Source organism: Xenopus laevis, chromosome 7S (assembly GCF_017654675.1).
Source record: "Xenopus laevis strain J_2021 chromosome 7S, Xenopus_laevis_v10.1, whole genome shotgun sequence".
Lineage (NCBI taxonomy): Eukaryota > Metazoa > Chordata > Amphibia > Anura > Pipidae > Xenopus > Xenopus laevis.
In genome coordinates this window covers 109,765,121-109,786,002 of record NC_054384.1, presented here as the reverse complement: position 1 = coordinate 109,786,002, position 20,882 = coordinate 109,765,121, and the positions used below count along the sequence as shown (strand labels likewise).

Below are 20,882 nucleotides of genomic sequence, written 5' to 3'. Positions count from 1 at the left end.
TCCCTATTGTGGACAATCCACCACAGCAGAGAGACAGATTAACGACCCCAATAACCAGCGAGTGTTTCTTACCTCTCTCTGTTGCTTCTAGTGCTCAGATGACAGTCGCTGTGGGAAATGTGAGCATGGTCCGTGTGATCTGCAGTCATTGCGGCAGCTCTTGGAAGATGGTCACTTCAGCTCTGTAGTAAGTGCCAGTTTGTACATTTTAGCGTCACGTGAAAAACAATGATGTTGCCATAGTTCCAAACTGACACTCTCTCCCCTTTATCTCTAGAGTGCTTTCAATGACAGTGTGGCCTGTATTATACAGAAAGTGGTAAAGGAAGAGAGTTATGGCTCTGAATTCGGTGGGGATGTTTTCAAGAGTTTGTATTTAAAGGTAAATGGCTACTATGTTGGTTCTGCATATGGAGGTTGTGTCTGCACTGATTAACATACATAGTAACATGGTAAGTTAGGTTGAAAAAACACACACGTCCATCAAGTTCAACCTTAAGTCTATATATAACCTGCCTAATGCTAGTTGATCTAGAGAAAGGCAAAAACCCCATCTGAAGCCTCTCCAATCTGACCAGTCCCTGGATCAACTTGTACTAAGAGCTATCTCCCATATCCCTGTATTCCCTCACTTGCTAAACACCATCCAACCCCTTCTTGTACCTATCTAATGTATCAGCCTGTACCCCCGATTCACTTCCCAGCTCTCCCTGTAACACCCCTTTCCCTCCTCTAATCTCATTGGCTCCCTCCTGTCTGCTGGGAGGAGCTACTGGTGAATAAAGCATCCGACCCTTCCTTGTACCTATCTAATGTATCAGCCTGTACCCCTGATTCACTTCCCAGCTCTCCCTGTAACACCCCTTTCCCTCCTCTAATCTCATTGGCTCCCTCCTGTCTGCTGGGAGGAGCTACTGGTGAATAAAGCATCCGACCCTTCCTTATACCTATCTAATGTATCAGCCTGTACCACTGATTCACTTCCCAGCTCTCCCTGTAACACCCCTTTCCCTCCTCTAATCTCATTGGCTCCCTCCTGTCTGCTGGGAGGAGCTACTGGTGAATAAAGCATCCGACCCTTCCTTATACCTATCTAATGTATCAGCCTGTACCACTGATTCACTTCCCAGCTCTCCCTGTAACACCCCTTTCCCTCCTCTAATCTCATTGACTCCCTCCTGTCTGCTGGGAGGAGCTACTGGTGAATAAAGCATCCGACCCTTCCTTGTACCTATCTAATGTATCCGCCTGTACCACTGATTCAGGGAGACAATTCCACATATTCACAGCTCTCACTGTAACAAACCCCTTCCCAATATTTAGCTGGAACCTCTTTTCTTCTAATCGGAATGGGTGACCTTGTGTCAGCTGGAAAGACCTACTGGTAAATAAATCATTAGAGAGATTATTATATGATCCCCTTATATATTTATACATAGTTATCATATCACCCCTTAAGCGCCTCTTCTCCAGAGTGAACATCCCCAATTTGGCCAGTCTTTCCTCATAGCTAAGATTTTCCCTTTACCAGCTTAGTTGCCCTTCTCTGTCCCCTCTCTAATACAATAATGTCCTGTTTGAGTGATGGAGACCAAAACTGTAGGGCATATTCTAGATGGGGCCTTACCAGTGCTCTATACAGTGGGACCCCCTCCTCCCGTGACTCTCTGCCCCATTTAATACAAGTCAAGACCTTATTTGCCCTTGATGCTGCTGACTGGCATTACTTGCTACAGACAAGTTTATTATCTACAAGGACTCCAAGCTCCGTCTCCATTATGGATTTGCCTAGTGCAGTCCCATTAAGGGTATAAGTGGATATTGTTACATCCCAGGTGCAGGACTTTACATTTATCAACATTGAATCTCATTTGCCACTTAGCTGCCCAGATTTCCAGTTTGTCAAGATCCTGTTGCAAGTGCCACATCCTGGATGGAATTAATTGGGCTGATAGTTTTGTCTCATCTGCAAACACTGATACATTACTTACAATAACCTCCCCTAAGTCATTAATGAACAAGTTAAATAAAAGTGGACCCAATACTGATCCCTGAGGGACCCCACTAAGAACCCAACAGACCTTAGTTTATGGGGCACAGTATCAAATGTGATGCCACAGAGAGATGGGCCAGGTCTCTGCAAGATATTTAGCAGAATATCTCCTTGTCTCTCTGCAGAGTATGGAGAAAAGCTTTAGCTGGTTCAATGCTGAAGAGTCGGAGCACTGGCAGACCAATTGCAAAACAGAGACCAAGTAAGTGGAAGAGCATTTAGGTAAAGATCAATTTGTTTTGTTCTTGTTTTCCTCCCTTCAAGCAACCCATCATCCCTGTCATTCATTTGTCTTGTGAGTGGGAGAAGCTAAATGCATGCTGTAGCCACGTACCCACATGAACGTTAAGCGAACCCCCAAACTCCTGTCTGTGTTTCAGAGACATTCTTCCTAACGCTGTTCTGCCTCCTTCCTCTGATCATAACTATGCCAACTGGAGGATAAAGAAAGAGGATCCGCCCAGCAAGGGAATCCTCCAGAAAACTGCTTCACCTGCTAAAGGTAACTGCACTGTGGGGTGCATGAACTCTAGAGGCGGTGCATAAGGGGCAGCTCTTTTAATTTCATCTGTTCTTTCCCTTTAGTGAAGCTGGAAAATGATGCAGAACCTGCTGCAGAGACGGATACACGTCAGTGTGCTCTCTGCCTCAAGTACGGAGATGATGATCCTAAGGTGAGACCCTTTGTACCCCTGTTACCCATTAAGTGAATGTAAAATTGATGAGAGTGCTATTCTGAGAAATTTTGCAATGTACATTCATTATTTATTTTGTTTTAATTCCAAGATATTAAAGGAGAAGGAAAGCTACAGAGGCATTTTATTGCCAATAGATTAGCTGCAATAGTGCAAGCTAGAATGCTATATTTATTCTGTAGAATATTTTACCATACGTGAGTAAAAAGCTCTAGAAACTCTGTTTGTTTAGGATAGGAGCTGCAGTATTAATGTGGTGTGACATCACTTCCTGCCTGAGTCTCTCCCTGCTCTGGGCTCAGATTACAGTAGAGAAGGGAGGGGAGGGGGAAGAGGAGCAAACTGAGCATGCTCTTGCCCAGGGCAATGAGGTTTAAGCTGAAGGCAGGAAGTCTGATACAGAAGCCCATGAGTACACAATAGAAAGAAAGAAATGCAGTGTTTCTTTTGACAGGGGACTCAGAGCAGCACTACTTTGGGGGTATACTGGTATATTTAGATGGACCTATCTGATAAGGCTTACTTAGTTTTAACCTTTCCTTCTCCTTTAAGGGATACATGTACTGTTAATATGAATGAATTTTGTTCCAACAGCGCCACCTGCTGGTCAGTTTCCCACCAGTCTGACCAGCAAGTAGTCAAGGAAGTTGTCAGGAGAAAGAAAGAGGCTGATGTTCTTCTGCTTAGGAAAGATGTGAGAAAGGTTTCTAATTTTATTCCTAAGCAGAAGAACATCAGCCTCTTTCTTTCTCCTGACAACTTCCTTGACTACTTGCTGGTCAGACTGGTGGGAAACTGACCAGCAGGTGGCGCTGTTGGAACAAAATTCATTCATATTAACAGTACATGTATCCCTTAATATCTTGGAATTAAAACAAAATAAATAATGAATGTGCATTGCAACATTTCTAAGAATAGCCCCCTCATCAATTTTACATTAACTTATTTTAAAGGTTTAATTATCCTTTAAGGGTAGTTTGCCTTTACTGACTTATTAACCATGTGACTTATTCTTATAGCATGATGAGAATGTATGAGCAGTGACCTGTATGTGTTTAATTAGATAGTCATTAAAGGTCAACCTATTTCTATTTTTCAGGATGCCGGGAGACTGTTATATATTGGCCAGAACGAGTGGACCCACATCAACTGCGCTATATGGTCAGCTGAGGTTTTTGAAGAGAATGATGGCTCTTTAAAAAATGTACATTCTGCCGTGGCTCGTGGGAGGCAGTTAGTAAGTTATGACAGCATAGCTATTCCCTGTACTAAGCACAACTCAGCAGGAACAGTCCCCTAAGTTTGCTCATAGTCTGTACAGAGAGATCCCATAAAACTATGGCAGCATAGGTATTCCCCTGTACTAAGCACAATTCAGCAGGAACAGTCCCCTAAGTTTGCTCATAGTCTGTACAGAGAGATCCCATAAAACAATGGCAGCATAGGTATTCCCTGTACTAAGCACAATTCAGCAGGAACAGCCCCTAAGTTTGCTCATAGTCTGTACAGAGAGATCCCATAAAACTATGACAGCATAGGTATCCCCTGTACTAAGCACAATTCAGCAGGAACAGTCCCCTAAGTTTGCTCATAGTCTGTACAGAGAGATCCCATAAAACTATGGCAGCATAGGTATCCCCTGTACTAAGCACAATTCAGCAGGAACAGTCCCCTAAGTTTGCTCATAGTCTGTACAGAGAGATCCCATAAAACTATGGCAGTATAGGTATTCCCTGTACTAAGCACAATTCAGCAGGAACAGTCCCTAAGTTTGCTCATAGTCTGTACAGAGAGATCCCATAAAGCTTATACCATCACAGGTATCCCCTGTACAAACTACTGCTTTGCACAAGTGTATTAGAGTCCAGGTGTTAAGTTAATTCCCAGCAAAGTAATGTTTTTGGACAACACACTATTCCTCTTGTCCTTAATTAATCTTCCCTCACCTCAGCGCTGTGATAATTGCCAAAAGACTGGCGCTACCGTCGGCTGCTGCTTATCCACGTGCCACAGTAACTTCCACTTCATGTGTGCCCGGGCGAGTCGCTGCTGCTTTCAGGATGACAAGAAGATGTTTTGCTCAAAGCACACAAAGCTACTAGACGGCAAGGTGAGCGGAAAGCTTTGCTCCCTATGTTTTCTGTCCATAATTTATCTATAGGGATACATTCTGTTTTTTTTTTTTTTGTTTTTTTTTTTTTTTTAAAAACATACTTAACATGGAAGGAGGCTGCTGTGTACAAATACACTAGAGGGATGTGCCACAACTACTCCTATAAACCTGGGCTCAAGAAGGGCAAATAATTATGTAGTAGTAGTAATAATAATAGGCAGGGCACTTTCCTAATATTGGGGGACACTGGTGAGCATATGACTATGTCACATCAATATAATGCATATTGGGGAGTCTCGCCTACAGATCTCTCTAAAAGATGGGGGTTTATTATGAAAAGGTGACTCTTTTGTTGTCCCGTGTGCAGCCGGTAGAAGAGGATTCCTTCTATGTTCTGCGCAGAGTGTATGTCGACTTCGAGGGGATCAGCTTTAGAAGGAAGTTTCTTCAGGGACTGGAACCTGACAATATCCACATGATGATTGGTAAGTGCAGCAATTGCTTAATGCCATCAGGGGGGACTGTCGTCCTGGGCCCGGCGGAATTTAGGTTTAAATGGGGGCTCGGCGGAATTTAGGTTTAAAGGGGGGCCCAAGGGAATTTAGGTTTAAAGGGGGGCTCGGCGGAATTTAGGTTTAAAGGGGGGCCCGGCGGAATTTAGGTTTAAAGGGGGGCAGGCGGAATTTAGGTTTAAAGAGGGGCCCGGCGGAATTTAGGTTTAAAGAGGGGCCCGGCGGAATTTAGGTTTAAAGGGGGGCTTAGCGGAATTTAGGTTTAAAGTTGGGCCAGCGGAATTTAGGTTTATAGGGAGGCCGGCGGCATTTATGTTTAAAGGGGGGCAGGCTGAATTTAGGTTTAAAGGGGGGCCCGGCGGAATTTAGGTTTAAAGGGGGGCAGGCGGAATTTAGGTTTAAAGGGGGGCCCAGCGGAATTTAGGTTTAAAGGGGGGCCCGGAAGAATTTAGGTTTAAAGGGGGGCCCGGCAGAATTTAGGTTTAAAGGGGGGCCCGGCAGAATTTTGGGTTTAAAGGGGGGCCGGCTGTGCTGCACTTTCTGGATTAGCCGGCCCCCTTAAGAGGTGGACATTGGCAAAATCCGAAGCCGAAGACCCAAAGCCACAAAACGCGGTCCAAGAAATCCGAAGAAGCCGCCATCACCATGGACAAGGAAGAAGAACCCAAGTTCCACTGAACTCCAATGGTTATTTGTATTTAACCCCTGGCCACCAATGTGTTTTTTTTAACTTCTGGGGGGGCGGGGTTTTTAGCGTTTATGTTTTAGCGCCCATGTTTGTGTGGCTTTTTTATGGGGGTGCATGGGGCTGGGGTGGGGCCAAGAACATTTTTTGACAGACGGGCCCTGTTATTTCTGATGACCATGGATGATCCTATCCTGGATGTCTGTATTGTGAGGTTTCTTTTCCCTTTGCTGAGCTTTGTTTCATTATTGTATAGGTGCTGTGACACATACACTTCTAATACACACACAGTTTAGTACTTCACTTGGCAGCTCCTGATTGGCTTGTGTTGCAGGTTCCATGAAGATTGACAGTTTGGGAATGCTCAATGATCTGTCCGTCTCTGAAGGGAAGATTTACCCTGTAGGATATCAGTGAGTACCTTTAAACTTGTCTCTTGTAGCCAATCATTGGCCTGCTCACTTTCACACCTACTGATTCTTTCCTCATGTAAAGGGCAATGATTAATTTAACTGTTGCATACAGTACGTGACTAATAGAGATATTAGGGAACGGTCCTTTTTTTAATGATGCTCTTTAGCAAGAAGCCAGCACGGATTTGGCTTAACGTCACTTGGCCTGCCAAAGATAGCTGTTATGCCTTAAAAGAGAACCAAAACTTAAAAATGAATATGGCTTAAATGTCCTATTTTATACAGTGAACTTATTGCACGAGGCTAAAGTTTGAGCTTGTCAATAGCAGCAATGATCCAGGACTTCAAACTTGTCACAGGGGGTCACCATCTTGGAAAGTGTCTGTGACACTCACATGCTCAGTGGGCTCTGATTGGCTGTTGAGAAGCTAAGCTTAGGGCTCGTCACTAATTATCCAGCAGAAAATGAGCTTCCCTGGCTGTAATATAAGCTGATGCTACAGGTTTGCTGATTATTAAATTCTGATGCTAGTTGCACTGGTTTCTGTGCTGCCATGTAGTAATTATGTGTATTAATTACTAATCAGCCTTATATTGTGACATTTCTATTCTATGAGTACTGTATATTGTGAGTGGCTCCCTAAGCTCAGTAAGTGACAGCAGCACAGAGCATGTAAATCAGTGAATCAGCAGAAAAGAAGATGGGGAGCTACTGGGGCATCTTTGGAGACACAGATCTTTACTGCTAAAGGGCTGTGGTTGCCTTGGGCTGGTACAGAAGCACAAAACATCATGTACAACATTTCTAGCTACTTCTTTAGTTAGGCTTTCATTCCCCTTTAAAAAATACACTGCAAATGCATTGCCTGATGCTAAGCGCTATTTAGCAGGGATAGACCTGTAAGTCACCCATGTCATTGTTTTTATTTTAATCTGATTCCTTCAGATGTTCACGGCTCTATTGGAGCACGCTGGATGCCCGGAGGCAATGCTGGTACAAATGCAGGGTACTTGAACACAGTCCAAAGTCTGGTGAAATCCATCCTGAGGGAGAGGAGGGACAGGAGCAGAACAAGACCATTGTTCATAGTCCAGGCCCTTCACCAGGTAAAAATAAAAGACATTTCCTATTAACATTCCTGCTTCCCTCTTTCTTGAGTTGCTGCAATTGGATTGCAAGAATCCAAATTAGATTTTGATTTTGGTCAGAGAGAGAAAGTAGAGAGAAAGTTACAGGGAATCAAACAAAACCAAAGGTCGTTCCTTATGAATGAGGAGAGGAGATTTAAGAATCAGCAAAGGGATGGGTTATTATAAGGCTGAGAAGGATGTAGGGTTATGTGCCTGTGTAAGCCGATTCTTTAGCTGAACATTAAGTAGATGCTGGGTGAGAGGTGGATAATGAAGATAATCATGGTTATTGATCCAGAAAGGAATATGATTATTATAGTATTTATAATAGTATTATTGGCATAGGGACTATATGCAAAGCAGGAGGTGAAGAGGATAGAGAAGTAAAATCTGGGTGATTCTATATATTTTTGGGAGGGGTGCTGGGAATATACTGATGGAGAGATGAAGTAGATAAATCCAAGCAAATGATGGCAGTCGAGCAGATACATTTATGGGAGGTTTAGTATGGCTGCTTTTGTGCTAGTTCTTTAAAAATAGCATTTGTGTGGGAGAAAGGAACAGTAGGTACAAAGAAGTGGTAGCAATGGGATATATATATATATATATATATATATATATATATATATATATATATATATATATATATATATATATATATATATATATATATATGTGTGTATATATGTGTGTGTTTACAAAACTGCTGTTGCACTCTAGGGACTTATGTAATAAAAGGCGCTTTATTTAATCGACGTTTCAACCCTTAATGGGGTCTTTATCAAGATTACTAATCTTGTTAAAGACCCCATTGAGGGTCGAAACATCGATTTAATAAAGGCTTTTATTGCATAAGTCCCTAGAGTGCAGCAGCATTTGAATAGTGAATGAAAATACAGAGAGGAAAAGAACTCTGAAAAAGGAAAAGTTTATGGCTTACACTTAAAAGATTAAAAATCAAACAGAGCTGACACATTACTGTAGGAAGAGTAAAGGGAAGGATAAGCATATTAAGGGGTTGTTCACCTTCCAATACTTTTTCAGTTCTGTTGGTTTCAGTTCACCAAAAATTAAGTTTTTTTTCCAATTATTTTCTGTGTGTGACTTTTTTCTAATATTTAAGTATAAAGTGTCATTTTTCACCTTCTAAAGCAGCTCTGGGAGTGGGGGGTCGCCGACCCTCTAAACTGGTCTAAATTGATACATTTAGTTGATCCATTTCTTATCTTTGTCCCTGCTGAGCAGAATCATTGAGTTTCATTACAGGCAGCTGTTACAGAACTGATACAATAGTTACTAATACTCCAGAGATGATGCTGAGAAATGTAACAACTAAATTTTGTAAAATTGTAACAGTTCAGAGTCTGCGCCTGAATTACTGAGCTGTCAGACTGAAACACCAGAGACATCAACATTCAACTTTACACTTAGATTTTGAAAAAATGTTAAAAAATAGAAAGCAATGGAAAAGGGTCTTCCTGGGGAACAATCTGAAAACAAACCCCTTTAAAATCACTAAACCTCTCATTTTGTTTTCTATTCAGATCCCTTAGAGAAGGAATCGGCTTTCAGCCCCCCACTTCCTGCAGATATAACCTCTTGTGGACGGCCTCCATCTCTTCAGCCAAACACCAGTGCAACTGCACCTCGCTCTTTTATAGGTGCACGTATAAAAACTCCAAACTACTCTCCATCACGACGGCCTCTTGGGGGTTCATCCCGACCCCTACCTTCACCAGGTGAGAACTAACACATTGAGGACCAGAAGCCACTAGTGATACTGTTTTATTGTTCAAATATTACAGGGAAGTTAATTATGTATATCAGGATCTGTGCAGCCACTGGGACAGAATGTTCTGTTATACAGATAGCTAGAATCTCAGCTGCCATAAAGCAGGACAGGACTGCTGCTTACAATGGGGATCAGATAGGATCTGTGCAGCCACTGGGACAGAATGTTCTGTTATACAGATAGCTAGAATCTCAGCTGCCATAAAGCAGGACAGGACTGCTGCTTACAATGGGGATCAGATAGGATCTGTGCAGCCACTGGGACAGAATGTTCTGTTATACAGATAGCTAGAATCTCAGCTGCCATAAAGCAGGACAGGACTGCTGCTTACAATGGGGATCAGATAGGATTTGTGCAGCCACTGGGACAGAATGTTCTGTTATACAGATAGCTAGAATCTCAGCTGCCATAAAGCAGGACAGGACTGCTGCTTACAATGGGGATCAGATAGGATCTGTGCAGCCACTGGGACAGAATGTTCTGTTATACAGATAGCTAGAATCTCAGCTGCCATAAAGCAGGACAGGACTGCTACTTACAATGGGGATCAGATAGGATCTGTGCAGCCACTGGGACAGAATGCTCAGTTATACATATAGCTAGAATCTCAGCTGCCATAAAGCAGGGCAGGACTGCTGCTTACAATGAGGATCAGATAGGATCTGTGCAGCCACTGGGACAGAATGTTCTGTAATACAGATAGCTAGAATCTCAGCTGCCATAAAGCAGGGCAGGACTGCACTATAGGTGGACTAATTCCCATGTCCATATATTTTCCAGGAAGCCCAACATCCTCATCAATATCACACCACATTCTCACTGTCAGTGATCCAGAGGTGACTCCACTTCGTAGGACTCGCAGGCCAGTCCCACGTTCTCGTTTTAATTCACAATCATCCGTTCGCTCTCCTGAAGAAACCACCAGCCCACCTACACTTCCAGCTCGTCCCCTGACTCGGCAACGTACTACTTCTGAGAACGAGGTCCCAACTCAGGCCTTGTGTGGTGGGGGCAGTGAGGTGGAAGTGATGTCATCAATAGATGGAGGGCTGATGTCAGGACCTTTACATTGTGGAGCCCAACTGATTGTGGGGGCGGAGACTCCAGCTGATGAGTCAGAGAGTGACAGCAGTTCAGAGGAGGATGCTGATGATCAATACTATGGGTTAACGCGAACAGTCGTGTCCGGTGATCAGTTACGTTCTGTGGCAGACTCCTCTGTTCATATCAGGCAGCTAGATGGAATCCATGATAGTACAGACAGTGAGGATGGGTCCCAAGGTCCCTGTGGCCCTGTTGGTGGAGGAAAAACTCCTTCCCACATTCCATCTGAGATTGTGGAATTTGTGCTTAAGAACACGGGTAATTCTGAATCTGGATCTAACCTGCAACTGCATCATATCGGCCCACCAGCATCTGTAGCCTCCTCTTCTTCCTCTTCCACAAAAAACGGAGATGCCACTCCGCTCTCCAACGGCACCAGCTCTGCAGCACACCAGCCTTCACAAGGGCCACCACCTCTTAAGGACCCACCGCAGCTGCAAAGAGTGTGTCATCCTCTGATCTCTGTTCCTACAAAGACTTATGGCTCCCCTGATGCCCCTCCAGTGACAGCGAATGCTGCGGCATCCAAGGTTATTTTTGTGAATAAGATGGGTCATGTGCTGGTGAAGGTCGAGAATGGAAAAGCAGAGCAGTCACTGCTGAAAGACACTTCCAAAGCAGAGCTTTTTCCGGTTCGTGCACTCCCAAAGCTTCCCGCTGCGAAACTTGTTAAAGTCGCTCCAAAAAATGCCAAAAATCCTCTTCCCAGTCTTCCTCAATTTCCAGCGCGTTCCCCTTCAATGAACGCCCTTATCTTGCAGGCGACTGCAGCCTCGTCCATTAATCCAGGCCAGTCGTGGACTCTGAGTGCCCCGGTGGTACGTGTTGTGCCCATGCTAAATGTAATGCAAGGTACAGGGCACATTACTCTGGGCACACAAGCACTTATGACCCCAGCAATCACTGGAATGCCTCAGACATGTCTACTGCAAAATGTACCCATGAATAGTGGCGTTTTGGGTGTCTCTTCCTCAGTGCAACCACAGCAGCAACAGCCTCCGCTGAAACCTGCCCCACAACCCCAGGCACGTGTCCAGCCACAGATTTCAGTGCTCCAACCTGCTCCCGTCAAGGTGGTGTCTCTTCCTTCCCTTTGTCTCAAGAGACCGCGCTTACCCAACAGCAGTTGCTCCACTGTCAAGAAACTAAAACTGGAACAAGTTGGATCCACAGTGGGGGACAGAACAGATACTTCTGTGCTAAGCAGTTCAGTGGTGCTAAATGCTGACCGTGCTTCCAGCTCAGTTGCCTGCACAAGGTCTGTTCCATTCTGCAACAAATGCATTTAATTGTGCCACCATTAGATCAGACACAAGGGAGGTGGGGAGATAAGTAAGGAAAGGTATACAAAAGTGAGGAAGAGAGCATAGGAATAAAAGGGGAAAGGTAAAGAGGTGAAGGGAAATGGATGGAATACTAAGGGGTTAAAGGAGAAGGAAAGACTAAAATTAAAGGAAAACCATACCCCACAAACAATGTAGGTCTCTATAAAAAGATATTGCATAAAACATGTCATATGTAAAACCCTGCTTCTTGTAAACAAACCATTTTCATGATAATATACTTTGCTAGTAGTATGTGCCATTGGGTAATCATAAATAGAAAATTGCCATTTAAAAAATTCTGGGATCCTAGAATTCACACAATAAAACCAAACAAACTATACTTCTTAGGTCACATGAGCTAATTAAGTCAGAGTAAGAGTTCTGTCTTTTGCTTCCACACTTCTTCCTGTTACAGTTAGAGCTGCAGTTTTTCTGGTCAGGTGATCTCTTCCTGTTACAGTTAGAGCTGCAGTATTTCTAGTCAGGTGATCTCTTCCTGTTACAGTTAGAGCTGCAGTATTTCTGGTCAGGTGATCTCTTCCTGTTACAGTTAGAGCTGTAGTATTTCTGGTCAGGTGATCTCTCCCTGTTAGAGCTGTAGTATTTCTGGTCTGGTTATCTCTGAGGCAGCACACAGACCATCACGAAATGGGGGTTCAAGGCAAGAGATGTAAAAGGGCAATATTTACTTTACTATATATTCCAGTTTGGTAAGATTCTTTAATATGCCACTTAATATGATATAAATTATCTGTTGCATTTTGGGGTATAGTTTTCCTTTAAGTAAGCTTTATCAGAAAGCTCTATATAAATACACCAGTAAACCCTCAAAGTAATGCTGCTCTGAGTCCTCTGTCAAAAGAAACATCACATTTCTTTCCTTCTATTGTGTACTCATGGGCTTCTGTATCAGACTTCCTGTTTTCAGCTTAAAGGACCAGTAAAAGCAAAGAATGTTTTTAAAAAATGAGTTTGTATGCTATGAAAAAGACACCAACACATATTAAACTTTAAAGTTGCTAAGTCTTTATTAAGAAATAACTTACCGAAACTCCGCTTACGATCCTCTTCAGAAACGACAGGGCAACGATCCATTGTGCGGTGCTCGATTTCTCCTCCCTGGCTATCTCCTATAAGGAAGGCAAGGAGGATAAATGGAGCACCGCACGATGGGTCACGCGATCCCCTTTTGTGAAGAGGAGCGCAAGCGGAGTTTCGGTAAGTTATTTCTTAATAGAGACTTAGCAACTTTAAAGTTTAATATGGTCTTTTTTTCGTAGCAATTTTTTTAAAAATTTTTTTGCTGATACTGGCCCTTTAAACCTCCAGGGCTTGGGATTTAGCATGCTCAATTTACTCCTCTCCCCCTCCCTCCTCCCCTTACTGCTGTAATCTGAACTCAGAGCTATGAGTGAGCAGGAAGAGACTCAGGCAGGAAGTGATGTCACAGCAATCTAATATGGCCGCTGCTATCCTAAACAAACAGAGGCGTGTCTAGAGCGGATTACTCTGGTATGAAAAAGCATTTTGAAGAATAAAAATGGTGTTCTAGCTTGCACTGTTGTGGCTAAGCTATTGGCAATAAACTGCCTTGGTAGCGTTCCTTCTCCTTTAAAGGACAAGTAGTGATTATATTTACATAGCAAAGACGGCTTTAGAAGACAGAGATGTGTTGGGAGAATGACACAAGCTTTCTATTGTTGCAAAAGCAGTGTCACATGTCTTGGGCAGATCTTTCTTAAAGAAAGAAATAATTGGGTTTTTTTTCCCCATGTGCAGATTAAAACGGGCCAGAGTCAAGGCTCCCGTGGTGCAGGGAGTTCTGGATCTCACCTCTCTGAAAGAAGAAGAGCAGAGTCTGAATGATGGGTGAGAATGGCTTGTTGTTGTTGTTATTATTATTATAACTGCATGTCCCCTAAGCAATAATGTTATGAAACTCTTCTCTTTGAGAGACATATATAGATTTACTATACTGTTTTCCTATAGGCTATTTATTGATGTTACTCTTGCTGTGAAAGATGAAGACTCCCAAGAGGAAACCCCCGTGGATTCTCCTTCCTCTACGCCACCTCTAGGTAACAGACCCACCCTTTGTGGACTGGAAATCCATAATGATGTTTCAGCCCTTTAGTAAGACCAATGCCGTCCTTTTTCAGAATACATTCCAGATTTTGAGAAAGTAAACTGCCAGGAAGAGAAGAAAGGTTCTCTGCCCAGGAGAGACGGACCCTATCTAAGATTTGAAATCATCAGCGAAGACGGATTCTACATCCAGGCCGACAGCGCAGAAGGTGAGCTTTTGATTGGCTGCCTTCTATAGATTTAGATGGTGCATAGTTCTTGTTCAGAGCAGGAAAAAAAGCAGAGGCCAGTGGCACTTAATTTCCATAGACTTATAACTCCTTAGCTTGTATACCCACATACTGTACAAGGGAATTAATATGGCACCTCCCTCCTCCCATAATTATAAATACAAATATACAGAGAAGGAATGTTCTGAGCACACAATAAGCTATACCCTCATACTGTACTGTCTAAGGGAATCAATATGGCACCTCCTCCCATATGTATAAATACAAATATACAGAGAAGGAATGTTCTGGGCACACAATAAGCTATACCCTCATACTGTACTGTCTAAGGGAATCAATATGGCACCTCCTCCCATATGTATAAATACAAAGATACAGAGAAGCATGGTTGTGCATGCAATTAGGTGAACCATACTCACACACCTTCATGTTCCCTAGATGCCTGGAAAGCTGTTCTGGAGAAGGTACAAGAAGCTCGTGGAGTAGGAAAGCTACAACACTTGTCCCTTTCAGGTAAGACTGATCTAGAGTTATGAAAGATAAGTGGCTAAGAGAAGCTCAGAAGATAGTTCCATGTTGTCCGTTTGGTGGGGGCAGATAAATCATAAGACTTGGCCTTTATGTGCATCTCTGATAACTCCGCCCATGCTTGGGCAAATACAGCAGTGCAGGGACTTCCTGCTTAGCTTCAGTGCCAGCAGTGACATCACATCACATGAGCTGTAGGAATGGAACATATTTGTGCAATGTCTTGCCCTTCCTAGCAGATCTTGCTTGCCTTGTCCTTGCTTCCTAGAGTCTCTAGGGTAAGAAGAATTTCACTGGCACACAGGAGTTGAAGTAGCAGGGCAAGCCCTTGCAATTTTATTATGCAGGTGGCCGATTCCTCTATCGCTGGGCACCAGGATAAGAACCTTTGGGATTGTGTGGTGTGTGGCTTCTCCAAAGTTTACTTGGACTTCCTAGAGTCTCTGCCTATAGTTCCGTGTCCATAACCTGTATGGTAACATTATAAGCAAATAAAGTTCTGTCTTGCAAAAAAAAAAAAAAGGGCTTAAACTTAACGGATGAAACATAATTTTGCTTCTTTATAGGTTCCTGGTAAGGCCTCATCTGGAGTATGGGGGCAGTTTTGGACCCCAGTCCTTAAAGGGATACTGTCATGGGGAAAAAATTTTTTTTCAAAATGAATCAGTTAAGTCACATGACTTGGGGCAGCTGGGAAATTGACAAAATGTCTAGCCCCATGTCAGATTTCAAAATTGAATATAAAAAAATCTGTTTGCTCTTTTGAGAAATGGATTTCAGTGCAGAATTCTGCTGGAGCAGCACTATTAACTGATGTGTTTTGAGAAAAACATGTTTTCCCATGACAGTATCCCTTTAAGAGGGATATAAATGAGCTGGAGAGAGTGCAGAGACTAAGTGCAACTAAACTGGTTAGAGGGAGGGAAGAGTTAAATTATGAGGGGAGACTGACAAGGTTGGGGTTGTTTTCTCTGGGGGAAAAAAGGCGCTTGTGAGGGGACATGATTAGACTTTACAAGTACATTAGAGGACATTATAGACAAATAGCAGGGGACCTTTTTACCCATAAAGAGAATCACGTACCAGAGGCCTCCCCTTCAGACTAGAGGAAAAGAAGTTTCATTTAAAGGAACAGAGTAGGGGGTTCATCACAGTGAGGACAGTGAGGTTGGGGAATGCACTGCCGGGTGATGATTCAGTTAATGACTATAAGAGGGACTTGGATGATTTCTTGGACAGACATAATACAAAGGCTATTGTGATACTAAACTCTATAGTTAGTATAGATATGGGGATATATCATTTATGTGACAGTAGAGAGGGGTGTGTGTATGGGGCTGGGTTTTCATTTGGAGGGGTTGGACTTGATGGACTTTGTCTTTTTTCAACCCTATGTAACTATGTAACCTACGTGTGTCTCTGCAGCTAGTATGATCGGAACCCGCATGTTTGGAGTGCAGCACGATGCTGTGCTTTTCCTCCTGGAGCAGCTGACTGGTGCTGAGAGATGTCGCGGGTACAAGTTCCTTTTTCATCCTCAAGAAGTAGAAGAAGGAGAAATTTCTATCAACCCCTCTGGTTGTGCCCGCAGCGAAGTCTACGTCAGGTATGAAGTATCGCCTTGTAGTGTCTTTCTATCCAGCCACTTTGCATTTGTAACTAAGGGCCCTACACGTTCCCTCACTCACTAGGGACAATTATGTGTTTGGAACGTGTGAGGAAAGTGTAAAAAAACAGATAGTTCCCTGGCTGGAATTGACCTCAGCACTTCCAGGCAGCAATGCTAACCATATGATTTTTATTTAACACTATTCCCTATAGGAAATCTACATTTGACATGTTTAACTTCCTGGCTTCTAAGCATCGCACGCTGCCGGAGATTGGACCCTGCGAGGAGGAAGAGGAGGAGGTGCAGTTAAAATCCACCAGGTAAAGGCTAATTTGTGTCCCTCTCCTGTTACCCACACTTCGCTGGTTATTTACACTACTCGCATGTAACAACGGTGTCTGTGTGTAGGCGCGCCACCAGTCTGGATCTGCCAATGGCAATGCGATTCCGCCACCTGAAGAAAACCTCGAAAGAGGCAGTTGGAGTGTACAGGTGGGTCTGAGGGTAAATTGGGTTCAGCCCTGCTGCTGCTTGTCTGAGGATGCTGGGAGTTGACTACTGTATAAGGACTGTGCTCTTTTGTGTCTCTAATTGATGTCCCTAATGTGTTTTGTGCTGCACAGGTCTGAAATCCATGGCAGGGGTTTGTTCTGCAAGAGAAACATAGACGTGGGAGAAATGGTGATCGAATATTCCGGCATCGTTATCCGTTCTGTATTGACTGACAAAAGAGAGAAGTTTTATGACAGCAAGGTAATGATTTTTTTACACTTACCCCTTCAGTATTGCTGCACTCACTTTTAAAGGAGAACTAACCCCTAAAAAAATACTAAAAATGCCATATTTTATAGAGTGAACTTATTGCATGAGGCTAAAGTTTGAGCTTGTCAATAGCAGCAATGATCCAGGACTTCAAACTTGTCACAGGGGGTCACCATCTTGGAAAGTGTCTGTGACACTCACATGCTCAGTGGGCTCTGATTGGCTGTTGAGAAGCTAAGCTTAGGGCTCGTCACTAATTATCCAGCAGAAAATGACCTTCCCTGGCTGTAATATAAGCTGATGCTACAGGTTTGCTGATTATTCTGATGCTAATTGCACTGGTTTCTGTGCTGCCATGTAGTAATTATGTGTATTAATTACTAATCAGCCTTATATTGTGACATTTCTATTCTATGTGTACTGTATATTGTGAGTGGCTCCCTAAGCTCAGTAAGTGACAGCAGCACAGAGCATGTGAATCAGTGAATCAGCAGAAAAGAAGATGGGGAGCTACTGGGGCATCTTTGGAGACACAGATCTTTACTGCTGAAGGGCTGTGGTTGCCTTGGGCTGGTACAGAAGCATAAACAATCATGTACAACAGTTCTACCTACTTCTTTAGTTAGGCTTTAGTTGTCCTTTACAGAACTAAGAATTGGGCTGAACATTCTACACTTTTTGTTTTGGGGTTCTGTACCAGCCCAAGGCCCCCACAGCACCCTAGCATATAGTCTGCATCAGAAGTGATTCATAATCAGCCCTGTAGCATCAGCTTCTATGACTGGTGTGACATCACTTTCTGTTCAGGGCAGCAGCCCAGAGCTCACTGAGCATGTGCAGTGCCACCGACACACACGAGATGGACTAACGAGATGTAAAGCTGCTGGGGGCAACTGGATCGTTACTGATATAGAGCTGCTGCTGACACTGGGCTGGTACAGTGCTTTCAGGGAGGAATTTCATGATGCATCTGGTGCCGGCATGTCGCCATGCAACGTATCTGTTGTTGTGAAGGAGAATCGCATGTAAGAACTACATTTATCCGACACGTCGCTGCGTTTTCATCTAACAGTCTGGTAAAAGTAGTTCTTACATGCGATTCTCCTTCACTTCCTGTTTCTTCACAACATCCGACACGTCGCATGTGTTTCGTCGCATGGCGACGTATCAGCACCAAATGCATCGTGGAGTTCCTCCCTAATCTGGACACGTTTCTGCCCTGGACTATGAGCAGAAATTAAGTAGATTTTGGATAAGGGTTCTGTAATTTCCCAAAATGCAATGCAAACCGTTCTATTTGCCAGTCGGAAAATCTATGATAATAAATGTCTGTCTGTCCCTACCCAGGGCATTGGGTGCTACATGTTCCGCATTGACGACTTTGATGTGGTGGATGCGACAATGCACGGGAATGCGGCGCGATTCATTAACCACTCGTGTGAGCCCAACTGCTACTCCCGGGTCATCCACGTGGAGGGACAGAAACACATTGTCATCTTTGCGCTTCGGAGCATTTACTGCGGGGAGGAGCTGACCTACGACTACAAGTTCCCCATTGAGGACGCCAGCAACAAGCTGACCTGCAACTGCGGCGCCAAGAAGTGCAGGCGATTCCTTAACTGAGCCGCGCAACAAGCCACGCCCCCTAGTGGCTGCAGCAGTCAGAGCGGAGGTGCTGGCACTTCCTTATAATTAGCCCCGCCTTGGGAGACCCCCCTGCAGATGGACGTCAGGGGGGCTGCATCTCTCCTGCGCTGGAATTGACTTTTTTTTTGTCTTGAATCTTAACTCGGATTTCTAGAGGGGATGGGGGGGCAGCATTAAAGGAAATAAATGCACTTTACCCTCTGTCCCTCCAAACGGGGTACATGGCAATTTAGGGGGGTCTCTTCTCCTTCCTCTCAGGGTATTCTCTAATTTGTGCTCTGGATTCAGCTTCTTCTACTTTGCTGCTACTTTTGTTATGTTCTAAGAGTCTGTTGCGTCACTCTCCAAGGCCAAACAGCAAGGACATCAAACCAGCTTTGGCTTTTGGGGGATCCGTACAGCCCCCCCCTTTTTTATTGCTGAGAAAGGGAGCCCCTCCCCCCTTACTTGGAAGGAGGAGCAAGCTCATCTTGGGGATGACAATCATTTTTAGTTGTAATATTCCTGTAACTCACTAGGGGGCAACCTTCAAACTCTAAATCACCAGCCAATGAAAAGCCTCCGTCTACCCTGCCCTAACTTATTGCAGCCATGTTTCTTTTCGGCTGTTTAATTACCCTCCCCCCCCAGACAGAAACGCACCAAGACCACCCAGCGACCCATTACACATAACATCCTCCTCTTTGCCCCCATAATTTCTCCCTCTATTTATCAGTTCTGCCCTAGATTTGTCTCTTCCTGAAGAAACAAGTGAGAATCCAGTGTGAGACTTAAAGAACCGCCGCCGTGAGTCGTGCGCAGGGTGTAAATATCTGTACAAAGATTTGTAACAATGTTGGTTTTTCTATGCACTTTTTTTATTTAAGGAATTTTGATGGTGAATAATAATGTTTCATTGTTTCACCTTGTCTTTGGCATTTTAAATAAAAATGAACATTTTGCCATATTGTAATGTTATATTCTGGGGAGCTCACAATCCTTTCCTTTAACTGTGCTTGTCAGGAGGTTTCTGTACAGAGAGATCCCATAAAACTATGGCAGCATAGGTATTCCCTGTACTAAGCACAATTCAGCAGGAACAGTCCCCTAAGTTTGTTCATAGTCTGTACAGAGAGATCCCATAAAACTATGGCAGCATAGGTATTCCCCTGTACTAAACACAATTCAGCAGGAACAGCCCCTAAGTTTGCTCATAGTCTGTACAGAGAGATCCCATAAAACTATAGGTATTCCCTGTACTAAGCACAATTCAGCAGGAACAGTCCCTAAGTTTGTTCATAGTCTGTACAGAGAGATCCCATAAAACTATAGGTATTCCCTGTACTAAGCACAATTCAGCAGGAACAGACCCTAAGTTTGCTCATAGTCTGTACAGAGAGATCCCATAAAACTATGGCAGCATAGGTATTCCCTGTACTAAGCACAATTCAGCAGGAACAGTCCCCTAAGTTTGCTCATAGTCTGTACAGAGAGATCCCATAAAACTATGGCAGCATAGGTATTCCCTGTACTAAGCACAATTCAGCAGGAACAGCCCCCTAAGTTTGCTCATAGTCTGTACAGAGAGATCCCATAAAACTATGGCAGCATAGGTATTCCCTGTACTAAGCACAATTCAGCAGGAACAGCCCCCTAAGTTTGCTCATAAATATTATAGCTGAGAAGAGGATGATTTTGGGTGGATGAATTGAGCCAAAGGGAAGGGCTGATAAGGGGAAAAGGCCAAGCAACTAAAAGAAATAATTAGGAATGTTGCTATTCTGCTTTAAGCAAAGAACACGTGGCATTATTGTATCCAGGTGAATATCAGGTACCTGTTGCGCATCAGTACTTCCTGTTATTGACATGAATGGTGTCCAAAATACACACATTTGAGTAATTTCAAGGCAAAACCCACCTGTCTATTCTTTAATATATAAAAGAAGGCATAAGGTGGGTGTTGTTTCAGCACCAAGTGAAATACAGAGACACTATATGGGCCATTAGGCTCAGCTTGTAATCTGATTGGATCAGGTTGGCCCAATTCAAATGCTGTAGCACCTCTCTAATCCTTTACTGAACACGCAGATCAAAGTCATGGATCAGTATTATGGTGGAAGTTAAAGGAACCGCTCAGTATAAAATAAAAACTGGGTAAATAGGCTGTGCAAAATAAAAAATTTATCTAAAATAGTTATTTAGGCAAAAATGTAATGTAT

The 20,882-nt window shown here is 43.5% G+C and overlaps 1 protein-coding gene across 1 annotated transcript in view; it reads left to right on the top strand.

Annotated features, from left to right (window-relative positions):
- Positions 1-19,628, top strand: part of LOC108697287 (histone-lysine N-methyltransferase 2B) — a 44,758-nt gene extending 25,130 nt beyond the window's left edge. The window contains exons 16-36 of the mRNA XM_041571754.1: positions 92-187; positions 278-382; positions 2,179-2,255; positions 2,434-2,555; positions 2,639-2,727; positions 3,848-3,985; positions 4,700-4,858; positions 5,229-5,346; positions 6,393-6,471; positions 7,418-7,578; positions 9,147-9,341; positions 10,175-11,756; positions 13,603-13,692; positions 13,813-13,901; positions 13,983-14,117; positions 14,577-14,651; positions 16,092-16,272; positions 16,488-16,595; positions 16,684-16,767; positions 16,899-17,028; positions 18,385-19,628. Of these exons, the coding sequence (XP_041427688.1) occupies positions 92-187; positions 278-382; positions 2,179-2,255; positions 2,434-2,555; positions 2,639-2,727; positions 3,848-3,985; positions 4,700-4,858; positions 5,229-5,346; positions 6,393-6,471; positions 7,418-7,578; positions 9,147-9,341; positions 10,175-11,756; positions 13,603-13,692; positions 13,813-13,901; positions 13,983-14,117; positions 14,577-14,651; positions 16,092-16,272; positions 16,488-16,595; positions 16,684-16,767; positions 16,899-17,028; positions 18,385-18,660 (4,089 nt within the window). The 3' untranslated portion in view covers positions 18,661-19,628. The remainder of the gene's footprint in view (positions 1-91; positions 188-277; positions 383-2,178; positions 2,256-2,433; positions 2,556-2,638; positions 2,728-3,847; positions 3,986-4,699; positions 4,859-5,228; positions 5,347-6,392; positions 6,472-7,417; positions 7,579-9,146; positions 9,342-10,174; positions 11,757-13,602; positions 13,693-13,812; positions 13,902-13,982; positions 14,118-14,576; positions 14,652-16,091; positions 16,273-16,487; positions 16,596-16,683; positions 16,768-16,898; positions 17,029-18,384) is intronic.
- Positions 19,629-20,882: the final 1,254 nt, after the last annotated feature.